The sequence below is a fragment of the Eumetopias jubatus genome, unplaced genomic scaffold (genome assembly GCF_037043125.1).
Source record: "Eumetopias jubatus isolate StellerSeaLion01/CBP00866 unplaced genomic scaffold, mEumJub1_p1.0 scaffold_4, whole genome shotgun sequence".
NCBI lineage: Eukaryota > Metazoa > Chordata > Mammalia > Carnivora > Otariidae > Eumetopias > Eumetopias jubatus.
Window position 1 is genome coordinate 27,628,448 of NW_028274810.1, and position 13,300 is coordinate 27,641,747.

The window sequence follows — 13,300 nt, forward strand, 5'->3', positions numbered from 1 at the left end:
TCAAGAATGTACGTCTGAAACCATGACCTGGGAATATCACAGGGGTTAGGCGAAAATGTCCTGACCTACGGATACAGCGCAAAGGATCAACAAAACCCACAAACACGCCAGAGCAAGGCACTAATGCCTTACACTTTGCTCCTGTTTCCCAGTTACTCGGAGAGTCTGATCAAAATGGGGTAACTGTTAACAAGAAACCCATGGGCTCAAAATGGTGTCACTTCGACCAAGTTTCCAAAACAGGGCTTAATATCTCATCTAATTGCTCTTTCGACCTCCCCCAGAAGTGTAGTCTTAACCAGACAGCCAGGAATTTTTCAATTAGCACCACGTGGATGAGGTAATCTGCTTAAGACTCCTTGCTTTTCCCCTCAGGGAAAGCCCCCTGGCCTGGAACAAGTCTTTCCTTTTGCCAATAACTTTCTTATCCCACCCTCCTTCCTATAAAAACCTCCCCTTCAACTTCGCAGAGCTCTCTACCTGCTGGGTGGACGCTGTCAGATTCATGAGTCAGTTAACAAAGCCAACTAGATCTTCAAATGTAGTCCATTGAACTTTGTTTCTTAACACCACATTGTCTTAATCACCATAACTTTATAGTAACTCTTGAAATCAGGTGGTATGAGCCCTCTAACTCTGTTCTTCAAAAATTGTGTGTGTGTGTGTGTGTGTGTGTGTGTGTGTGTGTGTGTGTGTGTGTGTAACTCTTGGTCTTTAGCGTTTCTGTATTTTTTTTAGAATAAATTTGTCAATTTCTAAAAAAAATTATGTTGGGGCGCTATGCTGAGTCTGTAGGACAATTTGGGGAGAAATGACATCCTAACAATATTAAAACTTCTAATTCACCAATAAGGTCTATCTCTCCACTTATTTTGGAGTTCTTTAATTTCAGAAAGGTCTTTAAAGTTTTTAGTCAAGGTCTTCCATGTCTTCTGTTAAATTTATTCCTAGTTATTCTATATTTTTCGATGTTGCTAAAGATGGACTTTAACAATGATTCCCTAATTGTTGCAAATGTATAAAAACGCAATTTGACCTTGTATCTCACAATTTTGCTAAATTCACTTAGTAGTTACTTTGTAGATTCCTTTGGATTTTCTATATAAGCAATTAGGTCATCTGTAAATAAAGATGATTTCATTTCTTTTCTATTTTTCCGTCCTCTCTTTTGCAGTTCATAGGACTTCCATTACAACGCTGCATGTTAGTGGTCAGAGCAGATATCCCTGTTTTGTTCTCATCTTAGATGGGAAAGCATTCAATAGTTTACCATTAAGTGTAACATTAGTTGTAGATTTCTCACAGATGCTCTTTCTCAGACTGAGAACATTCTCAGCTATTCCTAGCTTGCTCGTCTCTTATTAAACAGACAGCTAAACAGTGTTACTTTATGTAAGCAGCCGGCTACTGACAGCCATGTAGATTGTTTTCACTCTTCCGCTATTACAAACACTGTAATAGGAGTAGACCCAAATGCTTTCAGAAATTTAGTACATGATAAAAGTGGCATCTCAAATCAGTGACAAAATGACAGGTTACTGAACAGGTAGTGGTGGGACAACTGGACAGGCATCCAGGGGAAAAGCTGGATCTGTGCCTTAAATGAATAAATTCCAAATGGATTAAAGATTTTATTTTTTTAAATTAATTTGGTTTTTTGCACAAATGTCATATCATAGCAGTATAAGTGTACCTGCAGATTAAATTTCTAGAGGTAGAGAGGTGCCTGGCTGGCTCAGTTGGAAGAGCATGTAACTCTAGATCTCAGGATCGTGAGTTTGAGCCCCACGTTGAGTATAGAGATCACCTAAATAAATAAGCTTAAAAAAATAAATTTCTAAAAGTAGACAAGCTTGATTTAAAGGTATATACATTCATCACTGGTGAATACTGATGCTTTGCCCTCCTGAGATCCCTGCCTCAGCAATGTAGGAAAGTGTCTATTTCCCGACACCTTTGCTAGTAGAGCATATTATCCAACTTCATATGCTGTCATCTAACCACTGGAAGTGTGAAAACATTAGATTCTTACATAGAATTTCCCCTATCACAAGGGAAGTCCAGTCTCTTTTTTTTTTAAAGATTTTATTTATTTATTCGATAGAGAGAAACACAGCGAGAGAGGGAACACAAGCAGGGGGAGTGGGAGAGGGAGAAGCAGGCTTCCCGCGGAGCAGGGAGCCCGATGCGGGGCTCGATCCCAGGACCCTGGGATCATGACCTGAGCCGAAGGTAGATGCTTAATCGACTGAGCCACCCAGGGGCCCCTAACTCCAGCCTCTTTTAATATGTTTAAACAACACTGCTTTTTCTTTGAAGCATCTATTCATATTTTTATCTCATTTTTATACTAAGATACTATTGGTCCTTTAAAAGTTAGATTAGCAAGATATTTTATAAATTAGAGAAACTAATCCTTTTATATGAACTGCGACTTATTTGCCTGTTAATTTTGCTTCTTGTGTTTTGTCAGGCAGAAATGTTTTAGTGCGGCCAAACTTAACCCATTTTTTTATTTTATGTCTTCTGAGTTATAAATCATAGATAGAAGCCTTCCTTACCTTCAGGTTATGGAAGAATTCTCCCATGGCTTCTAGTATTTTCTAGTTTCACCATATACATTAAAATCTTTAATCCGTTTGGGGTGCCTGGGTGGCTCAGTGGGTTAAGCATCCGACTCTTGATTTGGGCTCAAGTCATGATCTCCCGGTTATGGGATCGACCCTGTGTTGGGCTCTGCTGGGTGTGGCTTGCTTGAGATGCTCTCTCTCCCTCTTCCTCTACCCTTCCTCGCTCAAAAAACAAATTAATTAAAAAAATAAAATCTTTAATCCATTTGGAATTTATTCATTTGAGGCAGAGATCCAGCTTTTCCCCTGGATGCCGGTCCAGTTGTCCCAACACTACCTGTTCAGTAACCTGTCATTTTGTCACTGATTTGAGATGCCACTTATATCATGTACTAAATTTCTAAAAGCATTTGGGTCTATTCCTGGATTATGTAGTATCTTCCATTGATCTTTCCACAGATGAACTAGTACTGTCACCAGCTAGACCCCAAGACATGACCTTTATTGCTAGCCTGCTTGTACCCAATGACCTTTGTCCCACATTTTCCCTTAAACTCTTCTTTTCAGCTTACCTCTTAACTCAGACAAAAGACCTGAGGGGCATAGCACCCTCTGATGGAAACCAAAACTGCCCCCCAAGCAATAATGACAGCCCTGACCCAGGCCACCCAGACCAGTTTGAGCTTAGCCCCACCTCACAGCTGTGCAGATGGACCATGGAGTGACCCACGGAGTGACCGACAGTTACCTTTATGACATCATAGTACTAAAATCTCCAAAGAGAAGCACAAGCCTCACTTACATAACATACAATGTGTGTAAGGCATATTTCCTCAAGATACGTGTGCGACCTGGTGCCTGCTTCTACATATGGGGACAAGGCTTCCCTTTCTAAATATTCATCCTCACTGTAAATAAAAGGAACCCATTCACCCTTGCTCAGGGAGTCAGGGCTTTGGAAGTTATTCCTCGTGATCTCCTTATTTGCGGCAAATAAAATTTCCTTGTGTGTAACTCACCTGGTGTGTGACTCACCTGGTATAGTTTCTATCTGTGACTCACCAAGCAGCAAACTCACCAGTATTTTAGTTATTAAACTTTATAATATAGTATGTTTTAAAAACTGAAAGGACTAGTCTGTTTTTCTCAGATTTTTTTTTGCTTTTTTTAATTTCCTTACAGATTTTAAAATCAGCTTATCTAGTTATTGAAAAAGATTCTGTTTTTTGTTTTATTTGTAATCATGATAAATTTATAGCTTAACCCAGGGAGAAATGACATCTTTATAATGTTGAGTCATACTGTCAACAACACTGTCTTTCCATTTGTTTAACTTTTCCTTGTAGCTTAGGAACATATTAAAGTGTTCTTTTTATGGTTCTTGTACATTTCTTTTTTTTAAGATTTTATTTATTTATTTGAGAGAGAGAGAATGAGAGATAGAGAGCATGAGAGGGAAGAGGGTCCGAGGGAGAAGCAGAGTCCCTGCTGAGCAGGGAGCCCGATGCGGGACTCGATCCCGGGACTCCAGGATCATGACCTGAGCTGAAGGCAGTCGCTTAACCAACTGAGCCACCCAGGCGCCCGGTTCTTGTACATTTCTTATTAAATTTGTCTCTAGGCACTAAAGTACCTAGTTCATTTTTGTCTGTATTTTTTTCTCACTGTGGTAAAAGCTGTCTTCTTAAAAATATATGAATGCTGCAGATTTCAGCATATTAATGTTTTCTGCCACCTAAGTAAGTTCTCCTATCATTTGTAGTTTTTCGGTTGTCTTACCACCTGCTGAGTAGTAATTTTTACCTCCTGATCTCTGAGTTTTAAACCTCTAATTTCTTTTTCTTTTCTATTATGAAACAGTCTTAACACCAATGAATCTGAATTGCTGCTAGAGCAAATGTTTTCTGAGCTTTCAGTTAGTATTTCTGAGAAATAAGATCAGATATAAATTTAATGTCATTTTGTTTTTCCCCAAACACAATTCTCCATAAGACCTTAATTTTGTCAACATTGTTAGGGTGGTGCTTTTCAGGGATTTTATAACCCTGTGCTAGTAAAGAATGGCCCATCTCAGCCCTAAGGGTGACACAGAGAAGCATGTCAAATGTGGGTCACCCCTGGTGTGTGGTTGACCAGTTGCCCATTGAACACTTCATTAGTTGGGGCAGGGATATGACTTCAGGCCACAGACTGTGGTTTCTTCCCCACTTCTGCTTTTCCTCTCCCCACCAGCCTGGCCATTCAAACTTGCAGGAAGTAATTCAAAGAGCTGACTGTATATTTAGATGGCCCTGTTGGAATTCCTCTGGTCAAACAAAGCACTGACATGCATGGGCACCCACATGGGAGGCTAGGACTAGAACTTACCGGATGGAAAAACCCAAGCCTTTTAGATTTTAAATATACAGGGGACTCAAAATACCATATTATGTTGAACCCCAAGGGAAAAAGATATCCTTGCTTGTTATCTTCTGCACTATTTTTTCACTGCTCTTAAAGGCTCAGACCTTGGGACACAAACCTTTTTGATATACAACCACTGCTCTAAAAGGGTCTGTTACACCTCACAGAGGAAGAACAAACAATTGGTTTACTCAACAGAGGTATTTAGAAAATGTTCTTTGGCCCTATGGCCGCACTTCTCAGGATTTCAAGCTTTTACTTTTGGCACTGCTCTTCCATGATAAATATGATAATCTCCACCTTAAACAAACTCTTGCTTGTGTAGGGAAAGGAAACGGAGCCCTCAAGGCTATTTCTCTCTCCCTGACTCTGTCCAAGAAAGGCCAATCAACAGGTTTGTCTTTCCATGAAAAGGTCTAGAACAGGCGTGACAGGTAGAAAAATGGGGACCCTAGGACACAGGCTATGGGGTTCCCCCGACCCCACCCTGGTGCGAGCCCAAGGAGGCCATTTGCCAGGCAAAATAAAACCAATGCAGCCTTGACTGTTGGCTTTGGATTACAGAAACTAATATGGACACTGCTGCTTGTGCTGCCTTACCCTGTCCTTGCACCAGGTTTTTCCACCATAAAATAGGGATGAAAACAATGCCTGAAGCACAGTGGTTTCGTGAGGTCCAGATGAATGAACACATGTCAAGAGCTTCGAAAAGTACCTGGCAACTATCAAAACCTCAATAAATGTTCACCATTATCATCAACAACATCAAGATATAAGCTTCCCATGGAATTACAGCTGCCATTCCATTTATAGTAAGAATTTATCCACCACTGCTTAAGCTGCAACCTGAAAAAATTCCATTCTCTTTCAATTCCCTCTGCAGGCACAGTTACAAATTGTGTTCCTTAAAAAAGTCTTTCTCAAAAGACAAATACTGTATGACCTCACTTCTATGTGGAATCTAAAATAGTCAATTTCACAGAAGCGGACCAGGAATGGTGGTGGCCAGGGTCTGGGGCAGGGGGACTACAATGATGGTCAAAGGGTAGAAGGTTAAAACAAACAACCCTTCTCTCCAAGTGTTAAATAATTTAACTTGCTACAACACTGTAGTTTATTTTTTTGGCTTTAGTTATGTTTCACTGAGATACGTTAATGATATCTGACAAAACTCAGAATTCTTAAAATAAGATATAGAAGTATACAATGGGTACTCTCCTCTGCAAATAATTCTCTCCTCTTTCAGTTACTTGTAACACAAAGTATTTATTTTAGAAAAGGATGCCAGGAAAACGGTTAACTATATTTTTCCTCCTGTGCAGCTAAAATCTACCCGAGTGTTGTGTTTTAAGCACCTACGAGATCAGCATTTTTCAAGCTATGCTTGCAACCCATTAGATTATGAAATAAATTACTGTCTTAAAAAAGTGAAATAGAGTTGGAACTATTAGTATGAATCATATACAGCAAGGGGAAATCTTGTTGTGTGAGACTTCTATTTCTGTTTTATACTCATAAGTATGTATGAAGGTATACGTCCACAGTACTGGGCTGGTGATGGTATAAATTTCGTACTGTGGGTCCCAACCAAGAGTTTGATCAACACCGTGCTAGACAGTGGGCATAATACCTTGTTCTGCTTAAATTATCATTACTTCTCAGGAATTCTGCACAGAGGTCTCCTTCACTGTAAACATACTGACAACTTTTAAAAGAATGGTAATGCAAAATAAATCCAAGTCCTCCTTCAGAACATCTCAGCTTCCTGACGGTGGCCATGGGTAGTGATTACATTTTCCCAGTTGCCTTCTCAATGGCTCAAATGAGAGCCACTTACCATGGCAACACAACCCCGGCTTCCTCATTATTCTACAGATACTTGTGAGGTGCCTCCTATGTGCCAGGAACTACACTAGCTGATAGGAATGGCTGATGCTAGGAGTTCACAAGTAGCATCCTGGAGAAGGACCTGTTTTCAGTCCTCACTGGGAAGATGTGCATGGTGGCCACTTGGCCTTGTCCGTGTAGGTCTGCTCCTTCTAGAGAAATCTTAGAGCTATAAGAACTAACAATGTCTAATAAAAGAGCAAAAGTAAACCATTTCTACTTTGTGATAAATAGTTGGAGGAGAAAAAAATACATACCAACTACCTTAGAAAACCACTCAATTGGTAATGATTCACCTATTAATTCTGCTAGCTCTAGTGTTGTCCTTTTGTGACTAAGTGTATCTTCATTGTTGACTTTTCTCCTCCTGTGGCCTGGTTCTAAATCCATTGTCCATTATATACGTTGCAGAGAGTCCCTCCTTCTTTATCCCTGGCCTTTTCTAGACGGTGGGCTCTACCGGATAATCTCCTCTGTGCTTCTGACAATACTCACAAGAGCAACAGATGCACATCAAATACCCCATGACTTTTGTTGATGGATAAGGAAAAAATATGGAAGCTTCTTACCTTGGAGGAACTGGTAGCCTGGGGCACAGTGAGTATGCATTTGGATTCTGGGTGTAGTTGATGGAATTCAGACTATAAACACACAGGAAGGACCCTGGAAGCAGAAGACACACACACTGTACCATCCTCCTACATTGTGCTCAGCTTTGTAGGGGAGCCAGGAAGAAAACCATAGTCCTTTTACCAAACCGGAAGGAAAGGGAATACATCACTCAGATTTAGAAAACAGGTCTACAGGTGACCTAAACACAGAAAGAATAAGCATACAATCATACAATTTGAGGTCTCTTACCCTCCCTCCCTCCCCTAAATCTCAATTCGAAACTAAAAGTTATATGATTGGCATGAAAATCTTTTGAAGGTTTCTGAAGATAATTTGTTGTATAGGCTTGATATTTTTAACCCAGCCTTGCAAATGATTTTTTCAAAATCTGGCACACCATTTCACAGGCAGATAAACTTCGCAGTGGGTTGCCTCAAATTTTTTTACTTTCCTCTGCTTGTTTAATCCTTATAACGTAAATCTCAAGAGTGGGCTCAGAGCCAGGGACTTCAGTTACATTAGTGATTAGTGCAAGTATCCATGAGCACCAGCATTTTTTAAAAAATTTTTTATTGTTATGTTAATCACCATACATTACATCATTAGTTTTTGATGTAGTGTTCCATGATTCATTGTTTGTGCATAACACCCAGTGCTCCATGCAGAATGTGCCCTCTTTAATACCCATCACCAGGCTAACCCATCCCCCTACCACCCTCCCCTCTAGAACCCTCAGTTTGTTTTTCAGAGTCCATCATCTCTCATGGGCACCAGCATTTTAATGAAAGAACATTTTAATGAAAGCCCAGAGCTTGCAGCCCCTCTCTAGGACTGGATGTGCCCGTGTGCACAGAGCTCTCTGACCTCTGTCCGACCCTACCTTTGGGCCCTACATGTCAGTCTACGCCACTCTCTATATGGAAGACCGTTCCCTGGCAGTGAGCAGAGAACAGCTAGGGTTTCAGAGAAATACCAGATAAGGCTGAATGAAAGTGCACAAGCCCAGGAGAAAACATTTATGGCCTTTTCTATGCAAGAAGAGGACAATTTCCAGCTTTGTGGAGAAGGCAGGGTCAGGGTAAGCTGTCTCATCTAGGTCTGCACCGGTTCCCCCACTGTGGTTCCCAGCCTGAGGGGGAAGAGTGAACCCCCATCCCTTGGTGCCTACCATTGTTGTCTGCAAAGAGCTGGACTTCTTCCAGGGTACTGAGCTGCTCTTCAGGACATCTGGACACACAGAGGATGGTGGAGTTGAGCCTCACGTCTTTGACTTCCGGGTTGCAGGAATTCATAAAGAACACATGTCTACGAAACAGATGAAACAGAAGAAACAGAAGACTATCTGAGAGCATTTCCTCTCATTGGGTTTAATGATGGGCCTTAAAAAAAATCCCCATGTTATCAAAGGTGGGAATAATAATGTCAAAACGTTTATAACCAAATGCCTCAGCATAATTTACCATGTATTATGCCTGCTGGGGGTCATCTAGGGAGATATGTAGGGTAGGAACCATGCTCAAATGTCTCCCCTGGGAGAGAACACTAAGGGGTGATCTGAGGAAGTCATTGAGGAAGCGAAGGGACTGAGTAAACTGCCCAGGGAGGGACGACTGGGTGGCTCAGTCAGTTAAGCGTCTGCCTTCAGCTCAGGTCATGATCCCAGGGTCCTAGGATCGAGTCCCACATCGGGCTCCTTGCCCTGTGGGGAGCCTGCTTCCCTCTGCCTGCCGCTCCCCCACTGCTTGTGTGCTCTCTCTTTCTCTGGGAAATAAATAAATAAAATATTTATGAACAAAAAACAAAACTTCCCAGGGAATGCAAGATCATCAGGCCAGGGCATAAACTACTCAGTGAAGTCCACCGAAGACAGATTGGCACCTGAGCGTTCAGCTCTACTTCAGATAGCTGAACTCAGGAAAGTGAGAAGTGGAAAGGGGAGAGCTGAGGCTGTTGAGAACAGCCTGGCCCACCCCTTGCCTCCCAGGTTGAGAGCCAGGAAGCTCGTGAGACCCATCCCACTCAAGCCGTTCCACCACTGGGTAGACGGGGCATGAGAACAAAGCGGGTTGTTGCCCTTAATGGGGTCATGAGCCAGGCGAGCAGCGGTAGCTCCCAGACCACACCCAATGCCTCTCCAGGCGGCTGAGATCAGGAGAAGCCGGAAGAGCCCAGGAGGCTGCTAGGGAGGCCGTCCTCTAGGGGAGGGCCCTGGAGAGGGGGTGCTGGGAGGGAGGGCGGGAGGTGGTGTAATAGGAAAATGGGGAACACATCTCCTGGACCTATGATAAATACATACTTTATTTAATTTTTTTTAAAGATTTTATTTATTTATTTATTTGAGAGCAAGAATGAGAGAGAGAGAGAGAGAGAGAGAGAGCGTGAGAGGGGGGAGGGTCAAAGGGAGAAGCAGACTCCCTGCTGAGCAGGGAGCCCGATGGGGGACTCGATCCCGGGACTCCGGGATCATGACCTGAGCTGAAGGCAGTCGCCTAACCAACTGAGCCACCCAGGCGCCCACTTTATAATTTTTTAAAATTGTGGTAAAATACTCAGAAAATTTTACCATCTTCACCATGTTAGGTGTAGAGTACCTCCCAGGTTGGGCATTAAGGACATTCCCCCTGCTATGGGACTGTCACCACCACCCACCCACCCGCCCACAGAACGCTTTTCACCTTGCAAAACCCAAACTCTACCCATGAAGCAATAACTCCCCTGCCCCTGGCAAGCACCATTCTACTTTCTGTCTCTGGAAATGTGACTCCTCTAGGTACCTCATAGAGTGAAATCATAAAATATTTTTCTTTTTGCGACTGGCTTATTTCACTTAGCACAATATCCTCAACATGGACTCACGCTGTAGCCTGTGTCAGAATTTCCTTCCTTTTTAAGGCCGAATAATATCCCATTCTATACATATATATACACAACATTGGGTTTATCCGTTCACCTGCTGATGGGACACCTGGTTGCTTCTACTTATTGGCTACTGAGAATAAAATATATACTTTACAATTTGAAGAGGACTTGACAATTTCTCAGCATGCACGGGTACATCTGGGCAGCCTCTTCTTCCTTCTTTTTTTGTAAGTGACCCACAGGCGCAGGAGGAAATGCCTGCAGGCAGTCCACGTCCAGCGGAGCAAAGCCCCTCTGAGGAGCAACATTCAGGGGTAGAAGAGGCCTGGTCTGAGATCTGTACTTGGTGACTTCAAATTTATATTCAGGACCTATTTAGATCCATAAATTTTCTCTCCTAGGAGGTGCTTTTGATCATCAAGTCTCAAAAATTATTACAAGGTGGTCCTCCTCTTAGAAAAATCCTGGCCACGGATTTCTGTCTCTCTTCTCCCCTGTCTCTCTGTTGGAGTTGGGAGGGGTGGTGACACCACAGTACCACAGTTGAGAGTGTATCCTGGGGTGGGAGTGGGACACAGGTCCCCGGAAGGCCCAGTTGGGACACAGGTATTTCCACTGAGATAAAATACTGTGGGTGGTGTGCAGTTGGTAACATGCAATTGGTAACACGATTCTGATACATTGTGGAGAACAACAGTAGCAACTAACATATATTAAGCCTTAGCTCGCGCAGTGTCTCAGTAGATCCTTTGGGCGCCTGGGTGGCTCAGATGGTTAAGCGTCTGCCTTCGGCTCAGGTCATGATCCCAGGGTCCTGGGATCGAGTCCCACATCGGGCTCCCTGCTCCTTGGGAGCCTGCTTCTCCCTCTGCTTCTCCCTCTCTCTCCCTCTGTCTCTCATGAATAAATAAATAAAATCTTTAAAAAGAAAACAAAAAAAACCACCACCTTGTGAGGTGGGTATAATAACCAGTTGAAAAGATGAAAACTCGACTCTGCCCAAGGCCACACAGCTGAAAAGTAGCACAGGCTGAATCTGAGCTTAGGACTAACTGATTCTAAAACTTGTGTCTTTATGACCACACACACCCCTCCGTTTTTTATGAGATGGGCTGATAGTTTTAAATGGAAAAACAGTTTCTAGGCTCTGAATGGCTCATCGATATAGTTCTGAAATATAGTATAGCCCCTCTGGGTTGGGGAGTTACTTGAACACTTACTTTTTCCGCGTCATGTCCTGCCCTGAAAGAGGGGCCCCTTCCACTGGGGAGTTCTTCTTGCCACACACATTGCCAAAGCTGTCGTAGCCAAAGAGAAGTCTTCCCGTGGCACCTGCTGCCACAGAGTAGCCTGTGATGAACATCTGGCAAAACCCAAGTGGCACATGAGAGCCTGGCCAATGGGCTGAAGACTTGCCCCCCACCACCCCCCCGCATCCCTGATGGTGTCGATACAAAGTGGAGCCAGGTAAAAAGCAAATCTCCCAGCATCACCATATGCTCTCCTTCAGCAACAATATCAGTAACACCAGTCAGTCAGGATGCTGTTACTCTCACGCTTGCTCTAACGGGTTAGGTAGGGAGAACATTCTTAAAGGCTGAACAGATTTCTGTCCATGTTCTTACCTCCACATACTTCTTACCCTCTTTTCCAAGAGTCTGTCATTTTTTTTCTTCTGGGTCTAACTTCACCAGGGCAACTCAAATCCCACCCCCCCACCCAACAGGTTCTTGCTTTATCTAAGGGTGCCCAGGGCCACTGCTACTTCGTTCCTGGAGCTTCCTTTCGTCTCTCTCTCCTTCCTCTCCCCCCCCCCCCCCCGAGTTGCCTTCCCTCGTTCCTGCCTTCCCTTCTTCCCCCCCTCCCTTCTCCTCGCCTCCCCCTCCCTTTCTCTCTCCATTTTTCTTTTTGTCTTATATTTAGGGGACTCGGACACTCAGGGGCAGAGGCAACACAGTAGATGTGTACCAAAATACTGCTCATAACAAGCAAGAAAATGGTATTTGGGGGTAAGTGCTTAAGATGCACAAAAGAAAGAATCTCAGGAATTCTGGACATCTTGCAACCTATAGTCACTTTTATCCAATTTCTTTTTTTTTTTTTAAAGATTTTATTTATTTATTAGAGAGAGAGAGCGAGAATGAGAGATAGAAAGCAGGAGAGGGAAGAGGGTCAGAGGGAGAAGCAGACTTCCTGCTGAGCAGGGAGCCCGATGTGGGACTCGATCCCGGGACTCCAGGATCATGATCTGAGCCGAAGGCAGTCGCTTAACCGACTGAGCCACCCAGGTGCCCCACTTTTATCCAATTTCATCATGAATATGGAATATTTGAAATTTCAGCTCAGATGACTGTTGCATTGTATGCATGGACGGGTCCTCCACTAAGATTGCATATCTTCCAGAATGCAATCTTAGTGTGGTAAGTTTCCCAATTTACAACACATAGAGTAGCATTTAATAATTAGTCCCGACATGATCATTCCAGGAGGGAGGATATGGTACATCACTCAATAAACTATAGTAATGACACCCCATGTTCCAAAGGTACGTTGTCCCAAAGTCAAATATGTTGCAGATATTCTTCATTCACTACAATTTAGAAATCAAAATAACAGTCTTGAAGTGCCCAGCGTGTGCCAGAGACCATTACGGGGGGTGGGGGGAACATAAAGATGAACAAAACCGAGTGCCTGCCTTCAAGGAACTCAGTCCAGAAGATGGGCAGGCTCTCTGTCCCGGCCCCTCCCCAGCACCTCCTCAGTTCCTGGTCAGATTTCAGGAGGTGAGCATCACCTTTGCTGGTAGACAGTTCCCTCACCCCCTCACTTAGAGGGGGTGGGGGTGGCTGCTGACCCAGCCCCAGGCTGCTTCTCCTGCCCGCTCCACTTGGAGTGAGGGAAGATCCTGACTTGGTCTGGACTTGGGAGGAAAAGGAAGCTGGGCTGCTGCCCAGCTCACCAGAGAGCTA

The 13,300-nt window shown here is 43.4% G+C and overlaps 1 protein-coding gene across 1 annotated transcript in view; it reads right to left on the reverse strand.

Annotated features, from left to right (window-relative positions):
- Positions 1 to 13,300, reverse strand: part of SLC44A3 (solute carrier family 44 member 3) — a 91,051-nt gene that overhangs the window by 75,007 nt on the left and 2,744 nt on the right. The window contains exons 3-5 of the mRNA XM_028102095.2: positions 11,552 to 11,694; positions 8,641 to 8,777; positions 7,430 to 7,523 (exon numbers count right to left, since the gene is read on the reverse strand). Coding sequence (XP_027957896.2) covers positions 7,430 to 7,523; positions 8,641 to 8,777; positions 11,552 to 11,694 — 374 coding nt within the window. The remainder of the gene's footprint in view (positions 1 to 7,429; positions 7,524 to 8,640; positions 8,778 to 11,551; positions 11,695 to 13,300) is intronic.